This window comes from Phalacrocorax aristotelis, chromosome 4, assembly GCF_949628215.1.
Source record: "Phalacrocorax aristotelis chromosome 4, bGulAri2.1, whole genome shotgun sequence".
Lineage (NCBI taxonomy): Eukaryota > Metazoa > Chordata > Aves > Suliformes > Phalacrocoracidae > Phalacrocorax > Phalacrocorax aristotelis.
The window spans coordinates 74,490,673-74,510,105 of NC_134279.1; the positions used below are offsets into that span (position 1 = coordinate 74,490,673).

General features: G+C 38.4%; 1 protein-coding gene across 3 annotated transcripts in view; it reads left to right on the forward strand.

The window, feature by feature from the left end:
- Positions 1 to 19,433, forward strand: part of ZFYVE28 (zinc finger FYVE-type containing 28) — a 162,776-nt gene that overhangs the window by 62,710 nt on the left and 80,633 nt on the right. For all 3 annotated transcript variants that reach the window (XM_075092039.1, XM_075092037.1, XM_075092038.1), the window contains exon 2: positions 15,963 to 16,103. In XM_075092039.1, coding sequence (XP_074948140.1) covers positions 15,963 to 16,103 — 141 coding nt within the window. The remainder of the gene's footprint in view (positions 1 to 15,962; positions 16,104 to 19,433) is intronic.

Here is a 19,433-nt window from a genome sequence, read left to right on the forward strand (position 1 = left end):
AAGGCCAGTCTGGATGGGGCTCTGAGCAACCTGGTCTAGTGGAAGGTGTCCCTGCCTATGGCAGGGGGGTGGAACTAGATGATCTTGAAGGTACCTTCCAGGCCAAACCATTCTATGATTCTATAGCAGGTTTTGGGGTGAATATTTAAAACCTGGTTAGGTTAGTGTGAATACAGAACAATTATCTTAGTACAAATCTGGATTTTGACCTGATTTTAAAAATTGACACAGAGAAAAGACAGGTTTGAAATTAATTCTATTGTGACATGCCATAAGTTATACCCTGTGAAAGAAATCTGATGTTCTGAGTTGCACCCTTATTTGTCATGTTATTTCTTATGAACTGTGGCTCTCAGTGTAAGTACTGTTTTCAGGAAGTAACTTCCCTATAGCTAAAGATACTCGCTGGAGTGTCCCTCTGTATTCTACTTTGTCAAGCCCTACAAAGCACAAATGACTTGGCTCTTTGAGGAGCAGTGTGCTTTGCATTGTCAGGGTGAAGAAGGTTGGAAAATGGAAGAGTGCTGTAAAAAGACTTGGAGATTCAGTGCAGGCAGATGCGCTTCATACATGCAGAGGGAGATGGTTCAGTGAGCAAGGAAGACCAGTCTGCCAAAACAAATTCAGATGTGCCGTGGCTACACATAGTCCAGTTGCGTCTGGCTTGTAGCAGCCTGAGGCACACTTCGGGCTGTTCTAGAGCTTGCTTTATATTGTTTCTACTGTTTTGTTATAAAAACTTACTGCTTAACAGTAACACTATGATAACTGTATTCTGGCTCCAATGTTTTTTGAAAGCTGACATGACTGAGTTGTTGTGTAAGGGCAATGTCTTTTTAAAGTTTGCAGTCTTCTGCGCTGAGTGATGCTTGTGGTGAGGTACACTAAGGCAAGGCTTTTTGTAGCATCATCCATTGCAAGTCAGAATAAATTCCTCAGCATGTGAAATGAAAGGTATGAGAGTCGTGTTGTCTTCTGCTACAATTCATTGCTGAAGTGTGCAATGGTTCTCTGCTGGAGAGCTTTCCTGTCTGTTGCAGAGGAAATACATGATACGTGGGTGGGAATGTTGAATCAGTGTTGGCCTGGGCAGAATGAAGACATACGGAACTTTTCTGTTTCAATTCTGATTTTCTTTTTCAAATTCTTTCATGTAGTGTATCTTGCTTTAAGTGCTGTACAACAAACTTTAATGTAACAATATGTCCAGAGAGGAATTAAGTGTGTAAGAGTTGTCCTATTTGTTCTTTGTTGGGAGTAACAAGGCTTTGTTTCGCCACCTGGAACACTGGGCTGAGTGCAGGCCCAGCTGGGGTACTAACAGAGCCACAGATGTACTACATGAGGAGTGAGTGGCACCCTGATAATGGTGGGGTGGCAGACCACAGCCTCTTTAGACTCCCTTGTAGAAATTCGGGGTATATAAGATGGGCTCTTTATGTACACATCTGCTCTTCACAAGTGATGACAGCTTTGTGGTAAGAAACATATACATCATTAGTAACTCTAGCAGTAGTCTATTTTTTTCATGTTCTGTCTAATGAAATTATTTCCTGGGAAATGAAGATGTTTGTAATGGATCTTCTGGTGACTTCACAGAATCACAGAATCACAGGTTGGAAGGGACCTCAGGGATTATCTAGTCCAACCTTTCTAGGAAGAGCGCAGTCTAGACAAGATGGCCCAGCACCCTGTCCAGGCAAGTCTTGAAAGTGTCCAACGTGGCAGAGTCAACCACTTCCCTGGGGAGATTATTCCAATGGGTGACTGTCCTCACTGTGAAAAATTTCCCTCTGGTGTCCAATCGGAATCTCCCCAAGAGCAACTTGTGTCCATCCCCCCTTGTCCTCTCCATGTGACTCCATGTAAAAAGGGAGTCTCCATCTTCTTTGTAGCTACCCCTTAAGTACTGGTACATGGTGATGAGATCCCCTCTGAGCCTCCTTTTCTCAAGACTGAACAAAGCCAGCTCTCCCAGCCTATCCTCATATGGCAGGCTTCCCAGTCCTTTGATCATCTTGGTGGCCCTTCTCTGGACCCCTTCCAGCCTGTCCACATCTTTTTGTACAGCGGGGACCAGAACTGTACACAGTACTCCAGGTGTGGCCTGACAGGCACTGAGTGGAGCGGGATACTTGGCAAGTCTCACTTCACAGGTAATGTAGTTTTTTATTTGCATAACAAATAAGTTGCATAGCTTTTAAAAAATTCTTTTATAAAGTCAATTTTATATATCTGTGTGTGTATATATATATACATACGCATGTATATATGACAAATATATACACACGAGAGCTGTTAGTGTAACTTGTATAAGTTTCTGTATTTATCCTGTTAGGAAGCCTGCATTCATTGTAGCTTTAGAAGTTACCTTTGGGATTTGATGCTCAGAACTTATCAGTGAGGGAGAAGGGCTGGGTTTACTATGGAACTTGAAGATGCTTTTCAGAGAGTTGAAGACTGTGTTGGGTTTATCCAACACAAAAGATGGGTAAATCCATCTTTTCAGTTATATCTTCCTTTCCTATATTTGCCCTGTTCTCAGCACTAGTACTGGGTTTAGCTTCTGTCTTAGCCTGGGTGCTTTTGTTTGTGCTTTTTTGTGTCTTGTACTTCAGATTTTTATTGCCTTCCTCGTCGCAGTACTTAAGCATTCAGTGACATGTTAAACAATGACTACTACGATTCACGTGTAGATTTTGTGTAATTTAAATGCAGAAACTGCCTGCCTCAAACTGTTTTTTCTGAAACAATCTGCATTCATATACCTCCTGGAAATCAATTTGTGCCATAATTTTTGACAGATGATTTTGCTATATATGCAATAAATATATAAGTGTGTATGCTAGAAATGAGTCCTGTTGTAATCAGTTGGTACTTTTACTATCTTACTGCAGTTACACACACGCACGTGCACACCCTGTAGTTAATGTCTTTCCTTTGTCCTAGGTTGTATTGGGACCTGACTAGTCCGTAGACTGTTGTAGGTAGTAATGTGAACAATCGAGCAGTAGCTACTTGGAGAGGGTAGAAGTATAATGCCAGCTTGATTTACTTTGCTACCTTTTCAGTCAATTTCAAAAACATAATTGTGTTTCGCTGAATATAAATAATCTTTGATTTCCCTCCAAATATATGCATATCCCCAAGCTTAATCAGTTCCAGGCTATATTCTTCTGCCTGTCATCTCCAGTTGATATTGTGGACTTCCTTTTTTCCTCTCAAATAAATAAACAAAAAAGTAAATGAATAAAAACTTTCTCAATGCATACTATAATTTAGATGTTAGTCATGATTTCAAATGGTGTTTGTGGGAAATTTTGGGATGTGATAACATCATCCTCTGAAGTTAGTGTCTTTCTGAACAGAGCCTTTAATTGGATATATTCTATTTTAACTTGTAATGATTTTCTATGTATATCATTGATAATTACAACTAATATAAAAAAAAGATCAAGGAAAACAAAAAAATCTGAGTTATGTTATATTGACATGTATAGCCGCAGTTTAAAAAATAAAATCACTATCAGTCTCCACAACATTTTCTTTAAAAGGGAATGCTGTATTTCTCCTATCTTTTAATAAGGAAGAGCAATGTAGCTTTAGAAGTTGTAAGACATTCAGTACATGAAGGAAGTGTTGCCAGACAGGATAAGCTTACTGCTTGGAGGAATAACCTAAAGCATTTTACTGTAAGACTTTTCAATAAATTGCTTTGGGTGTGTTTGCAAATCGCCACAAAAGTGCAAATTATGGGTCTCGCTTAAGTATTTCTCTGCAGTTGCTTGTGTTATATTAAAAACAGGGTTTTTTTGTTTAATAATGCCTTGAGATTTTTTTAGATCATCATTGCTCGTCCCTGAAGTTCTAAAGGCATTTGCAGTCTGCAGGCTTGCCCATTTCATACGTGCTGGGTATTGAAAATTAAAGCAGAGCTGCACCTCAGATCTGGCGCAACAGTAACCGCTGCTGGAGGGAGCAGAACTGAAAAAGCTACAGGTACTGGAGCTAAATTCAGATGCAAGGAAGTTTGTCTCTAACAAGTAAGGGGAAAAAGAGATTTTTAGTTCAGTAGGTTTGAACAGATGTCTCTCACCTTCAGGAGGAAGTTGTGCCACCATGCTTGTGGCAAATCTGGAGGGCTCTTTCTGCAGCTCTCATCTTTGAACCTTTGCACAGAACAGCAAAGTATTGATTGGGCTGGAGGGAAACATGTCTGTTTCAAGCAAAGAGTGCGGTGGGTAAAGTACTTCCAAGTTCTGACCTCCATTTTGCGTTTATTACATAATCCAAGAAAGACTTCAGCAAGAAAAAAAAACTAGGGGGTGGGAGATAACTGAGGTTTTTTTCCTCTTTTGGAGCAAATTCCCATGTTTTACGAAAGTGATCATGTGACCATAGGCAGGACAGCTGCCTAAGTCAGGCTGGATGCAGCTATTACCATCTGTTTTCAGAGTAGTCTTGAAATTGGGGAATAATTAAGAACTTGGATTTCAGAAATGACAGAAAACTATTTTGACACTCTGATTTTATGTTGATTGTTTTCTTCAGAGAAAAATATTCTATGTTTCTCAATTGGAAAACAGTGGATAGCTTTGATCCAAGATGCACGTATGCTGAACATTCTGTCAAATGCAGTATTCATAGTAAAATCAATTGAACTTTTTAACCTGTTATGCTATTGAAATGTAAGCTATAGCTACTCCAGTAGGTGTTCTTCCCTAAGAAGAAATACCCTTGGAAACACTGGAATTCTTTGCCCCATTACATGCAAAAAAAAGTCTTGAGTCTGCCTCTGACTTTGGTATGGCCCCTAGTTAGCGTTCATGTACGGGGTCTGACTGGGGTGTAGGGCCTGCCTAGAGCAGTGGAGGTAGAGAAGGAAGTTCAGCTGTGGTGAAAGATAAAGGTTACTTTGTCTCCTGATGAAGAACTGCAGTAGGTGTCTACACTGAAAGTGAAGCGAATTGTACGTGTATGAGTTGATATTTTTGCATTACTTTTTTCATTTTTTTCAAAGATCAGATTTAGATTTCTCTTTCTTTTTATGGTGTCCCCAGTGTAGTGTTGGGTTTCAATGCCATTACCAAATATAACAAACGAAAACTAGTTTGAATCATATTCTTGCCAAAGCATTGTAGATATTACAATAAGCATTACTGGTAATGCATTTCCTTGCTTTTAACAGCAGTTCTGCAATTAATGCCTTTGTGTCTTTTGTTATTTAGCATACCAGAGAAAATACCTTGCAACCAGCAGTTTGCAGAATGAATTTGCGGAAAACCTGAACATATGTAGTTACAATGTGAAAGCAATATTGCTGATTAATAAAGAGTAATTTGCAATAGGCTGTATGTATTATAGCTTTTTTGAAAGCTGTTTTGGGGAATGTGGGAAAAGAAGCATCTCTTCATTAAATACATAGTACTGTAATTGTGTTAGTTTTTTATATTTACCTAAACAGGCAGCAAAAGGGTGTGAGATACTTAGTCTTGCCAGAAGAGACAGTATATGGTTTTTAAATCCTTGCATGAATCACTAATATGTAGTGACCAGAGGGGTTTGGGTTTTTTCTTTTTAATTTTCCTTCTCAATAAACACATAGAACTGTCTATCTCAGGAAAATTTATACCAGAAAACCATTCGTATTTGTAGTTCTGCTTAGTTTTTGTGCCTGCGTCTTGACGTAAAAGGAACTGGTGTGGGGGGCAGAGGGGCGGAATTGCTGAAGACTGATACAGCTTATCCAGCATGCATGCTGATGAGGAGAAATGGTCAAACTAAAACTGTGTGCTGAGCTAGCACAGAAAACAGGAATGGCTGTACAATCCCATTTGTTTCCCAGGAGAGATTTACTGCATGAGGAGGAAACCAAGGACAGACCTTGAGAATATTGTCTGGAAAGACCCAGGAATACCTAATTGAGCAAAAAGATTCAATTCAGCACGGGGTGGGAGCAGGGGTGCAGGAGAGCCTTCTTCCATGCACTGCCATCCAGTTGTTACTGTCTTCCAGAAAATGTTTTTTGTGTATTTGACTATATTTTTTTGGTTGGACTGTTTAAAAAGTTTTTAGCATGGTTTAAAGTATTATGCAGTCCTGCTGTTGGTCTGCCTGGTGCCTTTCTCCTCTTTTTGACCATCTCCTGGTAATTTTCAAAGCCACTTTTCATGTTGAAGCACACTTGGAAAAAGGATACCAATCTCAGTATCAAGTCCTTAAAAGCAATGAAGCTCCTAAAAGTTCCCTAAAATTGTAGGCAGGTCCCCACATAAAAGGATGTGGGGACTTTCTGCAAAGAGAGATGATGTTGAATGCTACAACTGAAGGACTGTCTTGAGTGCGTTCGTTGTTAGATATGGATCAATCTCCACAGATAGGTGCTGTGGTGACCACGGGACAAACATCAACTGAAGCTTGCTATTACCTGCAAAACAGAATAGGAAACGCAGTTTGACTGATGGTGGCACTCGGAAGGCTACTTGTTTACATGGTTTAGCTGAAATAATGGAAATAAGATCAAAAGATTCAGATGCAGATTTTCATTTGAAGTTATTGTCAGAAGGCAGAAGCTGGGAAAAGTTTCTGTGCTGAGGGCTACAAGAGCGGTTTCTTTCATTGCTAGGCTTGAACAGATGTGTTTCAGAACAAAGTTCTGATGAAATGTTTTTTTTGCAATGATAGATTGTGCTAGTGATATGATGCCAAGGTAGTTAAATCCTGAACATCTGGCAAGGTGTTCAACCTGAGCTTATTGAAATCCTCCTACAAGGCAACTGAGGTTATGTATGAGCAACTTCACACAGATGATTGCGCTTTTATTAAAATATGGTATGAAACATCTCAGACTCATCATAAGCAAGTTTGCTGAGGCAAAGAAAAATAAAGATGCACTTCCAATATGAAGAAACCTAAAGAATGTGTTATGCCTGTTACTACCTGAGAAGGACTATGGAGTAACTCTTTTATCATCAACAGGCTTGAACTTGTTGCTGGTTCAGCTTTCCCTCTTCTTAGAATTTTGTCTATGCCCTGATTAATTAAGACGTTTATTTCATGATCCAGAAGTAAAATGCTGTATATGGCAGATTGTTCAAAACAGGTCCGTACTGAACAGCAAGGCAAAATTGGTGTTCTAACAGGTCTGCTAAGCAGGAGCAAAATACTGGAACTACAGACCTGGGAGGAAAAAAAAACCCAACCCCTATTAGGTTATGTGCATGCTAAAACAAGATGGGACTGAAAAGAGGCTGCAGAGCAATCCTTCAGCTCTACAAAGTTGGAGTTTTGAGGTTTTTGTTTGTCTTTTGTGTTTTTGTTTTTTTTTTAGAATAGAAGTCTGATTCTGAAAGGAAAAAGGGTGTAGCAAACTAAAAATTAGAAAGACATGAATACTGAGGACATGTCCAAGAAGGGGTCATTGTTTGCCTCAATGTTTAGGAATTGTTATAACCATTTAGACACAGTCATAAAACATGTTAGCACAAAATTATAGTGGGTTAAAAAGGCCCCTAATGCATGAAGTTGTGAAGACATGCAACATAGTAAGATGGAGGGTTTGCATTATTGGAGGAAAAATAGCTGGGTGACACTTCCAAATGTCACACAATTCCTCTGCGTGATGGTGGGGCCATAGATCTGGAACTGAATGTAATCAGTCAGCAAGCCCAGGGAGCTAAATTGGCTATTTTCATCTTGATAGGTAACAAATCACTAAAACCACAGCCGGATCTATGCTGTTTGAAAGATACTTAGTGTAATGTTTGAATTCAAATACAAAAATCTAGACAAATCTGAAGCAAACTGCATAAAAGCATTGAAAAACTGGTTTGTCCATTTCAATATGTATCCCGTCAAGCTGAATTTGCTATTTTAAAGTAAATAATTGTCCTTTAAACTTGATGTTCTTGCAGCAGCTGAGAATGAAATGTGATTATTTTAAGGTCACACTCTGGGAGATTAGCTGCAGGAGGAGGCTTTTGGTGTTTTACAAGTTCAGTGGGGTGGGTTGACCTTGGCTGGCTGCTGGGCGCCCATCCAGCTGTGCTCTTGCTCCCCTGCTCAACAGGCCAGGCGGAGAAAATAGGATGAAAAAGCTTGTGGTCCAAGTTAAAGATACAGAGATCACTCACCAATTACCATCATGAGCAAAACAGACTCAATTTGGGGAAGATTAATTTCTTACTAATTAAAAATAGCTTGCCATAGGCTGGAGGAGGAGGTAGCATTGCAGGTTACCCACTTTCCACATGGAAGAAGTGGCTGCTCCATCACTTCTCATGGCTGCTTAGTGTGTTGGCTTCCCCACAGCAAAACCCCTCTGTTCTCCTGAAGTCTGTCTTCTTTCCTAGAAACTGAAGCTGTGGTTCAGCTGCAGGGCACTCCTATTCAGCTGAGTACATGTCCGAAGGCTTTAGTAATGTGTTCAGCATATGCTTATGTACTTCCCCCAGAAAATATGGATTTGAGCACATGCTTTTCTAGATTGTTATTATGGACACTCAAAAATAGAAACTCTGTATGGTGACTTAATCCATCATGAGTGAAAACTGACTGCACGGCAGTCTCAAATACTGAAATACTGCAGTTCAGTCTAACGACTGTCAGATTTTCCTTTTTGGGAGGTTGCTGTTATACCATTTTGTAGGGGAGACAAAGCACTTAAATGTGGTTGGGGAGAGTGTGATAACATTGCAAAAACTCATCCACCTGGTTTTTGTTGTCCAATAAATCATTATCTCACTGATTGGTGGGTTTTTTTGTTTCTGCTTAAGGTGCTGCTAGCGTTTTATTGTATTAACAACCTGTTCACCTGTCTGTCTTGCTTGTGTAATGATATTCTGTAGATAAACACAGCACTTGGCGAAGCTTTAACCAAGCAGTAGCTTTTCTCACATTGCTTGTTTTTTATGAAGCCTCATGACCAATTACCAATCATTCTATTCATCTTGGAGTCCTCTTTTTTTAATGCATGTGCAACAGGAGTTGAAGACTTCATTACATTCTACAAAATACAAACATAGGGCGAGTTTTTCCCTTTTTTCCTTTATGGATGGCATTCCAGGTAGTCAGTTACCCTAACCAAACAAAAAAGCCCCCAAAACAACTGAGTAATTGGAGTAGCGGAGTTTCTTTCATTTAATGTGAAGAAACATTTTGCTACTAAAAATAACAATTGCATTTAACTGTAGCAATTTTGGCTCACCTGCCTGTTAAAGAATGATTGTTTTGTATTGCATTTGGAAATCAATGAAAAATTCAAAAAGCCTGTCCAAAGGATGGATGTGAGTACATTTGCTTACATGGGAGGTGAAAAATGAACGGATATAACAACTTTCTGGTATCCTTTTCTGAAGAAATAACTATTTGGAACTAGTCATCTGCCAGCTAAGCCTACTAGTGCAAATGTGACTGGCGTAGTCAGTTTTCAGTTGGATAACTTTCTGTCACTAAGTCTGTTTTTCACACTGGCCATGAATAAACTTGGGACCTTGTACCTAAATTGTATTGCTTTTAAACAAAACACTTTTTCTTTCTGACAATGTTATGTAAGTCTTACCTAAGTTTATTTAGCTTAAAACTAGCTACAAGCGACATCAGTTGTAAGCTTTAAAAATATGTTGCCTCCTCGCTGGCTGTATTTAAAATACTTAGCACTTAATTCTGCTCTGTAGTGCACAGAAACACATTGTCATCTCAAAAACGAGTTGTTTTCCAGAGTATTGGGCGGTGGTTTCTGTATACTGCAGAGTAGGAGTGAGTTCTTAGCCTCTAGCTTTTCCCAGTTCTCACCTCAAAGGGAATGTGCTTTGACTTGTGCAGTCCCTTTTCTGATTTCTGTGCTATGCAGTAGTTGTTCTTAGCTGGCACTGTCTGATAATGGCGGCATTTATTTCAGGGAGTGGAAGGCTTGAGGTTGATCCTCTTTGTCTGGGCATGTGATAATGTGCTTCTTTCCTTTCCCCAAAAATATAGCAGACAACAGATTTAGACTGAGAACAGCTGGGCCCTCAGGAATAGACACATGTATACCACCCTTTTCCCTTACCAAAGCGGGAATCAAGGAAGCTACAGAGGTGAAACACAGTTCCACTGCTGTGAATGCCATGGCCTTTCCCTAAAACTTTTCACTTTGGCCATTAGATTTGTAGCATCAGTTGTAGCAGAATAGAAGTTGTTGAACAGACAGCTGATGTTTGTTAACCTTTTTGGCTAAGGAAGGGTAGTGTCTTGTGGCACCCACGGCAGTGAAAAGTATTGCCCATGGACTGTCACCGAATATTGTCTTGTGGGTATGAATGCAGTTGCTGCAATGTGTAATAAAAAACATGTACTTGTATAAAATACACCTTTTACCATTGCCAAGTACTACTTGAAAAGTTACCCTGATGGATGTAGGTTTGCTTTGTTCCCTTGTCAAAAAAGCAATCTGGATTTACCATCAGCAAAATGCATATAATTAATGCTTTTCCATAGGGATCAAGTCAGGGTTTCTGAGCATGTGGGAGAGACATAAATGCTTAGTGCTGGAAAAGTGCCAGTGAACAAGGGAGATCTCGAGCCTTTCATCTCAGGTCCATGGATTTTATTTTAAGCAGGGTTGGGGTTTAGCTGTTGTTCTGAAGCCTTTAGATCAGCAATTCAAAAATGAATATTATTTTCCAGAGGATAACTGACAGGCATCAGAAGATAATTATATCACTAGCTGGGATCTTGCTCATCTGCATGGTTCCCTTGCTTCACTCTATTCTCTGGGTTATTTGGGATGATGACGTCTTCTTTTTTCTTTTTAGTGGTGGTGGGGCTCCATTTCTGTTATGATATCAATAGAAGAAAAAGCCTGAACAATATCTTTATTTCTTTACAAAGGATCATGGAAATCTAGGGGAAACATTCCCTTTAGTGTTCAAATTATGGGCTGCTGTCAGATATGTTTATAAGAGGACACATATTTTTTTTATTACTCAAAAAAAGAAGCAGTACTGATATTTGAAAGCTGTTGTTAAAAATTATGCAAAAGATGCTTGGGATTTTGTTTCAAAAGGAGGAAATCTTCCCCAAGAAGAACCCTCATTTCTGGAAATGTGATTTTCAAGGTGATTCTTGAACCATTCAGTAATTCTGGAATTTGAGATTGATCACTTAGCACCCTGGCTTCTCATTGTAGTATCAGTTTTCAGTGCAGCTGTGTACTTCTGTCCCGTGTTGAGAATTCTGTGCTAGAATTTCTTCCTTTCCCCCAGTTCCCTGACACTTCTTTTAGTGACGGCTTCTGGTTTTGATAGACCAGCTTGTTTACAAGGTGAGAACAGCATTTTTAATCTGATAACATGCAATAACTGATCTTATAGACCTGTTACTTGTTTTATGACCTGTAGCTAACAGGTCTTTTAAGATGTTTTCCTTCTAACATTCTCTTGTAGCCCTCATAAACCCTGATTGAAAAATCAGAATTCATTACGCAACAAACTGAACTAACCTAATCTTAAGTCACTATTCATCAGTAGGACTTCATGGGCAAAACCTGGGTGTAACCCCTTCAATAGTTAATACAGCTTTTTCATGTGGACTGTTTATACTGACATTGTGGATGGCAGGCAGTTGTCGTCTGATTTTGATCTGACCTAATCAGAGTGGTACCTTATAAAAAGTAAAAATCATTGAAATAAATATTTAGTGAGTGATCTTCCGTAAAGATGATGAATGATGTAGTATTATGTGACATGGCAAAATGTTTTTTTGTTTTTTGTTTTGTTTTTTTTTTTGGCTGGTTTCTGTTTGTGTTTTTTTTAAAAAAACAAAACAAAACCAAACCCCAGACAAACAACTGATGGTGTGCTGATTCCTGTCTTTTTGCTGACTGGAGTGGTAGTCAATGTATCTCATACAAACTGGCATAATAAGTTATGATCCATGTATGACATGGTGATTTCAAATCTATGGAGAATGTGGTCTAATGGTATGATAAATCATGTGCCAGCAATATAGCTGCACAGAGTAACCTGGACCATTTGGGCTGAGTCCTTTTGCATGTTAAATGTGGAATATAAAGACATGTTAGAAGGAACGCAGAGTGTATTTAGAGAATGAGACTCCCGCCTGGATAGGCTCAAACTGAGGAGGGTGTTGGGATAATAACAGATTTAAAACAATACAAAAAATACCACCACACACAACTTCTACACACCCACCCAAAAAACCCAACTGAACAAAAATCCCCCCTCAAAATCCCAAGACCATACATGCAAGCTACAGGGGTGATATGGCTGAAGGGGCTACTGCAGCCTGTGGATACAGAAATTAGGCAAATAGGAGTAACATAAGTACTTGGTGCTTCAGTGGAAAAAAGCAAAACAAGCAATATCTAGAAGTTGAAGTCCAACAAATGAAAAATGGAGATTTGATGCATTTAATTTGATGATAAATGGGATTAATTCCTGGAACAAACTACCAGGGTAAGTGGTAGGTTCTCTGTTAGGTGCTTTCAAATGAAGTCTTTCTATTAATTTGAGCAGCTGAGGATGGGAATTGCTAATTCTTGTTCTGCCAAAGAATAAGTAGTAATTTGGATGGAATTATTTGAACCATATTTTGTATAAACTGAAAGAAAAAAAATGGCATTGAGCATGGCACTCTCTCTTATTTTCTTCTACCAATTGGAACAAAATGCATTTAGAAAGTTGTAGTTATTTGCTTTAAACAGCCCTCTGCTAAGAGATTGAGTTTCATGCGGCTTTTGCTTGCCAGGGACCATGTATGATTGACAGAGTTAATCAAAGATCATGCTACTGATCCACACCAAACATAACACAGTAGAGAGAACTCCATTAAAACTTTTGTTCCTCCAATTTAAAAGATCAGCCACGTGGGAGCTAAGTGTCTCAGCTGTACTTGCTTTGCTTGAGACCAGTCTTAATAAATTGCCTTGTTTTGTTTCTGCAGTGCAATTTAGATCCTTATAAATCAGCAGTCATGCTTTGCCACAGTTCCACACTCCTGCATCTTTGGTTAACAACTTTGTCTAGAAAGTTGTAATGGGTATAGATAAATGCTAAATGAAAACGTAAAAATCAGAAATAATAAAAATAATTGAGATGGGAGATGTTAGAAGTAATGCTTTACTAAACCTTACTTTATAAATACAGAAATTTAGAATGAAAAAAAATTGAATTTAGTAGTTTGCTTAGGGGTTCACTGTCTTATTATCATTCATTTTGAATTTTGTTTGTTTCCCTGACCATATATCACAAGCTTTATCCTTCTCCCTGGGCACCTTTATATCAAGGCTATAGTGAAGACATTACTCAAGACTGTAAATTTTTGACAGCTTACACTTGGAGTACTGAAACTGCTTAATAAGATAGCATTGAAAGGATTAAGAAGAAGCAGCTTATGACTGGAAAGGCTCTTAATTTTGTAGAAAGTGGCTGTTTAAAGAAAAAACCCAAACACTTTCATTGGTACACTTCAGCTGCCTGAAAAGATGTTTCGTTTCTGACTTGCCTCAGAATTTGGGTGGTGTGAAGTAGTGATGCAGGAAGCTGCTGGGCAGTGTGATGGCCTCAGCAATGGTAAAGGTAGCCTTAAATTCACTATATCGATGCACAAGTAAAGTGTATACAAGAGTAGGTGCCTTTGTTTTCAGGGAGGATTTATTGTCTTGTTAAATTGCTGACTGAGAACCAATCCAGCACCTAAGGCAGTATTTAGCATCACTTCTAAGACTAAACCTTTTTCCTTAGGTCTTACGGCAATAACATACTTGCAGTAGTTAACTCCGTGATCCTGTCAAGCGTGGAGGATGTATACTGTTCTCTTCAAAAGGTGTTAATGCGCTGTTGTTCCTTTTCAGGGTCTAAACAGCTGTGCAGTTGTAATGTTGTTGTACTATAAAGGCCTGAAAGGCTCTTTCTGCAAGATATGTATCTTGTGGGGACTAAAATAGGGAGTTTAACAGTATGGTGAAACTTCTTGGAAGTATGAAGCAACCAACTGGGTTTTGGGTTTTTTTTAAAGTATTCCTGATGAGCTTTTATTGTGCTCTCACCACTTCTGAACCTGTGTTGCTGCTGGCAGAGGCTTGCTACTGATCTTTTTGTGCCATTGCAAACAACCGGTGTCTTCCGGACCAGTGCTGCAGGACTGAGTGTATGTGAAGCACGAGATTCAGCCCTCTAGTATACTTTTATCATCTCTATTAGTGCTTTAAACCTGTGGTTTGCTAGTGGCAGCATTTCTGATCCTGCTGCATCCGTACGCCCAGGCCTTAAGAACTTTGGTGTTTTATCCTTTTCCAATAGTGGAAATGGTTTGTGTTTCAGATGGAAAACGTGGTTCACAACATACATTTCCTCAGCATACCCTTAGTGGTTTTGTCCTTTGCCATTTGTTGCATTTGGTGATGTTGTCTTTTGAAGTGATGTTATCTCTGGTTTGCTGTTGACTAATTTCTTCGCTGTATTACGCTTGTTTCTGTTGGTACATGTTTTGCTCTCATGCACTTATCTTGTACATCTTAATTAGGTGTCATTTAAAATGTGTTGCTTCTTGGTAATTTCTATGCTTTTACTATATTTTTTATTTATAAAAGTGATGTTTTCTTTTTACCCAATGGTTTGGTTTACCTAGAAGTTCTTCCCTATGTACATTTTTTACCAGTGTTTGAGTTTCTCTGAATTGCTTCCATGAAACTTGGTCTTTTATTTTTACTGGTTCTGTATATAACCTGGCCCTACTAAAAGTATTCTTTGCCTTGTTTCCTTCCTCAGTGCACTAAGAATCAATTACAGATACTTTGTAGCTATTTGTTTTCTGTCAGTGTCAGGCATTTTTTTCATCTAGTGACAGCAAATTCTAATTCCCAGTCTACAGTTAGTATAGTCTTAATGTTTCTTATGCTGTGATTAAAAACAAGCATTTTCATTTTATACATATTTCCCACAAGTCTTGCATGTGTTTTACTGACTGCTTCAGAGTAACATGAGGTTGTGCTTATACCCGTGAATCTTTCACCAAGTTGCTGGCACCTACAAAAAGCTGTTTCCTCCGTCCTCCCACTTGTATCTCCGCTCTCTTTTAGCAGTCAAAATTCTTATTCCCTCCCCCCCCCGTGCACTGATCTGTTATTTTTCCAATATTTTGATGAAAGCTTTCATAGGGATCAGAATTTCCAGTTGTCAATATTAAAAAGTTACCACCTTGTATGGATAGACTTTTATTGTTATTTCTCAGTATTTTTTGGTGATGCATTCTCTGTTTTTCCTATTATAATTGCTGTTTTGCTTTAATGTGGCCAAAAATCCATTGTGATAATTCTGTTCTTTGCCACTCGGAAGACTTGTGGTGTAGTTTTCTCTCTGTAATGCCTTGTTTAGTCATCATACTGGCTTTGTGAAGTCTTTACATCCATCTGGCCCTGTTAATGTGTCAAGTAGATTCAGTACCTTTCCCTTCTATGAGTTGATTCTTGTGATCCTCGAAGTGAGGATTCTGACCAGATAACCCTGCGCATCATGTTGCAGGGGTTACCACACTGCTTGAGAGACGATCATGTTGCTTGATAAATTTGGGGGGTTTTGTTTGTTTTAACTTGGAAACCAACTGTGTCTCTTTGGCTTAGAACTGAAGTTTAATAAACAAAATTAGTGATTCAGTTGTCTGCTCCACCAGATAATTGTGCTACAAGTAGTGAGAAGGCTGGGATGGCTTTAGAGAGAATGGTAGCTGAGCCATGTCCCAAGTTATTTACATGAGTTTTTTTACTTCAAGGTAAAAAAAATGTGTGTCTTGATCATTCTTTTCCCCGCTGCCACTCTACTTATCTGGCTTAAAAGTAAAAAAAAAAAGAAAACGCCAAACCAAACCCACCTCCACAAAACCCGCAATAAATATAATTAACTGAAGGGGGGGTTTTATTTGCAAAAAGTAATGTAGCATTTCATATGTCTCTGTCTTCAATACAGAGAACAGACCCGCAGCTCCTTGCTCAGTTCTACTACGCTGATGAGGAACTAAATCAAGTAGCAGCTGAACTGGACAGTTTGGATGGAAGAAAAGACCCACAGAGATGTACGCTGCTAGTCAACCAGTTTCGCTCTTGTCAGGTAATCAAAATGGCACCTTCCTGATTGCATCGACATTTTTGCATATATTACATGTATTACATGATTTATTGTATTAATTAGTTTTTATTGTCAAATCACTTCAAAATGAACCCTTGCTATTATATGCCTCTCCTTAGTCTAAAGGGTATCTTTTTGAAAACGCTTTTTGTAAATAAGATCTAGTTGAATAATTGAAGTTGTTGATGCTTTACCTTAAATAAGAACATACATGAAAGACTGTTTCCTTTATATCAAATAAGAATACAGAGCTTACTAGAATGAGAAATATTTCAAAATTTCAGGTAGTATAAAGTAGCCATGCCTCTTGTAGATGCTCATCTTTCATAATTCATGAATCTGGTAGCTGTTCATTAGTAAATGAGCTCCATGAAGACAGCTCGGAGCTTTGCCGATTTTTGTATGAATATTGTCTCCTTCGTGTAAAAGTCTTGAAGATGAAAGGAGCTACTGAGGAACCAAGCAAAAGAGTGATTTTTTCTGTAAATTACTTAAAAAGGATGAGTCTGTCTCCAAGCTCCTGTTGTATAATATAGTCCACCTAAAAAGAGATTCCTGGTAGCATTTGCTAAAGTATGGCTATGCTTTGAGCAAGACTTGAAGGGAGAAGAACAAGAGACTGCAAAGACCATTTTAGTTAAATCTAGCTCTCTAACTTGGATGGTTTTGTGATTTATTTGAAAAACAATTGAGAAAATTTAACTTTCTCTGTCATGCTGTCTGCCGTCCTACACCAAGGTTTTCAATAATTTTTGGAGGTAGAAAGTACTTTTGTGGTACACTTTGTACTTGCACAAATGTTTTTATTCTTCTCCGAGTCATGCCAAGAAAAACACTTCAAACCGAAGTAGGCTCAAGTTAGGATACACCATCCTCAGGTGGCAGGAGGATTTCTGTATGAAAACGCTGTCAACTCAGGAGGATTGTAAGTGGAAACACCATAGTAATAAAGACCATTTACAACTCCACCAACTGAAAAATAGCAATTATAACTGTAAAGGATGTATTTTGATTCACCCCTTGCTAGAATTTTACTGTTACTAATAGGGAAATCTACCAAACTTCATTATGTGGAAAACATTCATTGCTGATCAAGTTAAGATGAGTCTGTGGAAAAGTCAGGTATGATCTGCTTGCTTGCAAGAAAACTAAATTTTAAAAGTGCAGTTTTTTGAGGAGCGATTACAGAGAAAGAGTTGACAGTTAATGAATTGTTATGTCAGAAACAATTTTAATACTTCTGTCTACTTTGAATATCTTCAGTTTCCTACTTCACTGTCACTAGAGAAAAATGTGGAGTTTAAGGATTTACCAAACTGGAAATTGAGTTTAGTGACATCCAAAATTCTGTGACTAGGAGGGTGAGAGTTATCCTGAAAGGTCATTGATTTCAGTCTTCTGTAGTGATGGATCAGCTGTACCTAAATCTCTTTCCACAAATATTTATCTGACTTGTTCTTATAAACTTCCACTAATGGTCATTCCACAAACTTTCCAGGCAGCTTTATTAAGAAAGGCTTTCTGATAACAAGGATGGAGGAACAACATAATGGTGCAAGATAATCTCCTTGTCTGCTGTTTTATCCCTGGAGATGACAATTTATTCCCTGTTTCTCTGTAGGTGCACGAGATTTCCAATTTGTTTCTTGTAGTATAGGCAGACCTGAGGAGCTGTTCTGTTCAGAGAGTAGCTTCTCTGAATATTTCACCTGTAGAAGAGCGGGAAAGGCAGACTCCGATAGTTCCTCGGTCAGTTCGCTTGGCTTGTTATACAGTGACTCACCACCTTGTGACTCTTAATACCTTCTGATGCCTGGTAACTTCTTATTTTCTTTTGTCAAACAGATTGCTGCTACTAAAACAATCTGGTGCTAGAGCTGGAAGAAAAGATGGAGACGGATTTATTTTTTTCATGTAGCTATTTTTGTAATCGCTAATTTTCAAAACTCTGCAGAATAGGTCAGATCATTGTCAAATGTTATGTCAAAAATGGCTTTGCTAATTGGGGCTTAGATTATTTTGTAGCACTTTGTGTTAAAGCTGTGGGTTTTGGTTTTTCCTTTTAAGAATTCATCATGTAAATGCCAAACAAGGGAAGGAGCAGTATTTTAGTAAGGATTCAGAATGTAGGTATTTGCTAATCAAATATTACATGGCAAGAGGAAAAATTGGTTTTAGCCTAAGGTATGGTGGAGTTTGAGGAAGATCGAGAACCAACAGCAGCCCTGGGCTCAAAATGGTTGTAATGGAAGGTTGTACATGTGAAAATAGGACAGTAGCTACACTGTGCAAATATCTTTTTGATATCTGCAACAACAATCACACAATTTTAAGACCTTTTATTTTCGAAATGTGCTCTTTCTGACTTTTCCAGCAATGTTTTTGAAAAGGAACTTGTGACCACACAACATAGTTACCCAGACTATCAGTCTTCGCATGATTTCTTTTCTTCCCCTGTTTTGTCCTTGGTTTTCCATGTATTATTAAGGTTTCCAGATTATCCCCAATTCTATTTCCGTAAAGTTTTTGGTGTTTTCTAGGGACAAAGCTTTTTTAAATTGCTTGACCTTGTGCCTTCTCATCTGGTTTCAAAATTAATTGTTCCTGGGTTGCTTATTTTCAGATGATTTACTGATAGTGTCTGTTTGATTAACAGGTTATGTTTTGAAATTTTATTTTGTTTTATTAACTAGAGGAGAGAAACATATTTAAATTAGTGTGGCTTTTTTTTTTTTGAAAGACCAAGTCTTATAAACTCTGATTCTTTTATAAGAGAGGTTCTATTCTGTTGGATCTTAGCTCTTCAGAAATAGTTACGTTTTATATCTTTGTCTATATTTTCAACTTTTAGCACTATTGTTAAAGATCTCCAAGTTTAGTATATTATGTGAACAGATTCAGACAAAACTAAAAGGCTGTGCCTAAAGGATGTAATGCTTTATGGTGGACATAGTTATTGCTGAACTAGATGGATGGTGATAGAAGAAAAGTATTTTTTTCTTAAGAAAAACATGTTTGCATCTGTGAATCTTGAGTAATATGCAATGTTCATTCATCTGAGGATTTTTTCCTGCAACACAAATAATTTGAGACATGCTGGTCAAACTAAAGAGCAAGAGAGAACTGCACAGGGAGTGGAAGCAGTGACAGGTATTCTGGGAGGAGTATAGGGATGCTGCCTGGTTGTGTAGGGATGGGGTCAGGAGAGCCAAGGCATGGCTGGAGCTGAATTTGGCAAGGAATGCCAGGAATAACAAGAAAGGCTTCTACAGGTATGTCAACCAGAAAAGGAAAGTCAAAGAAAGTGTAACC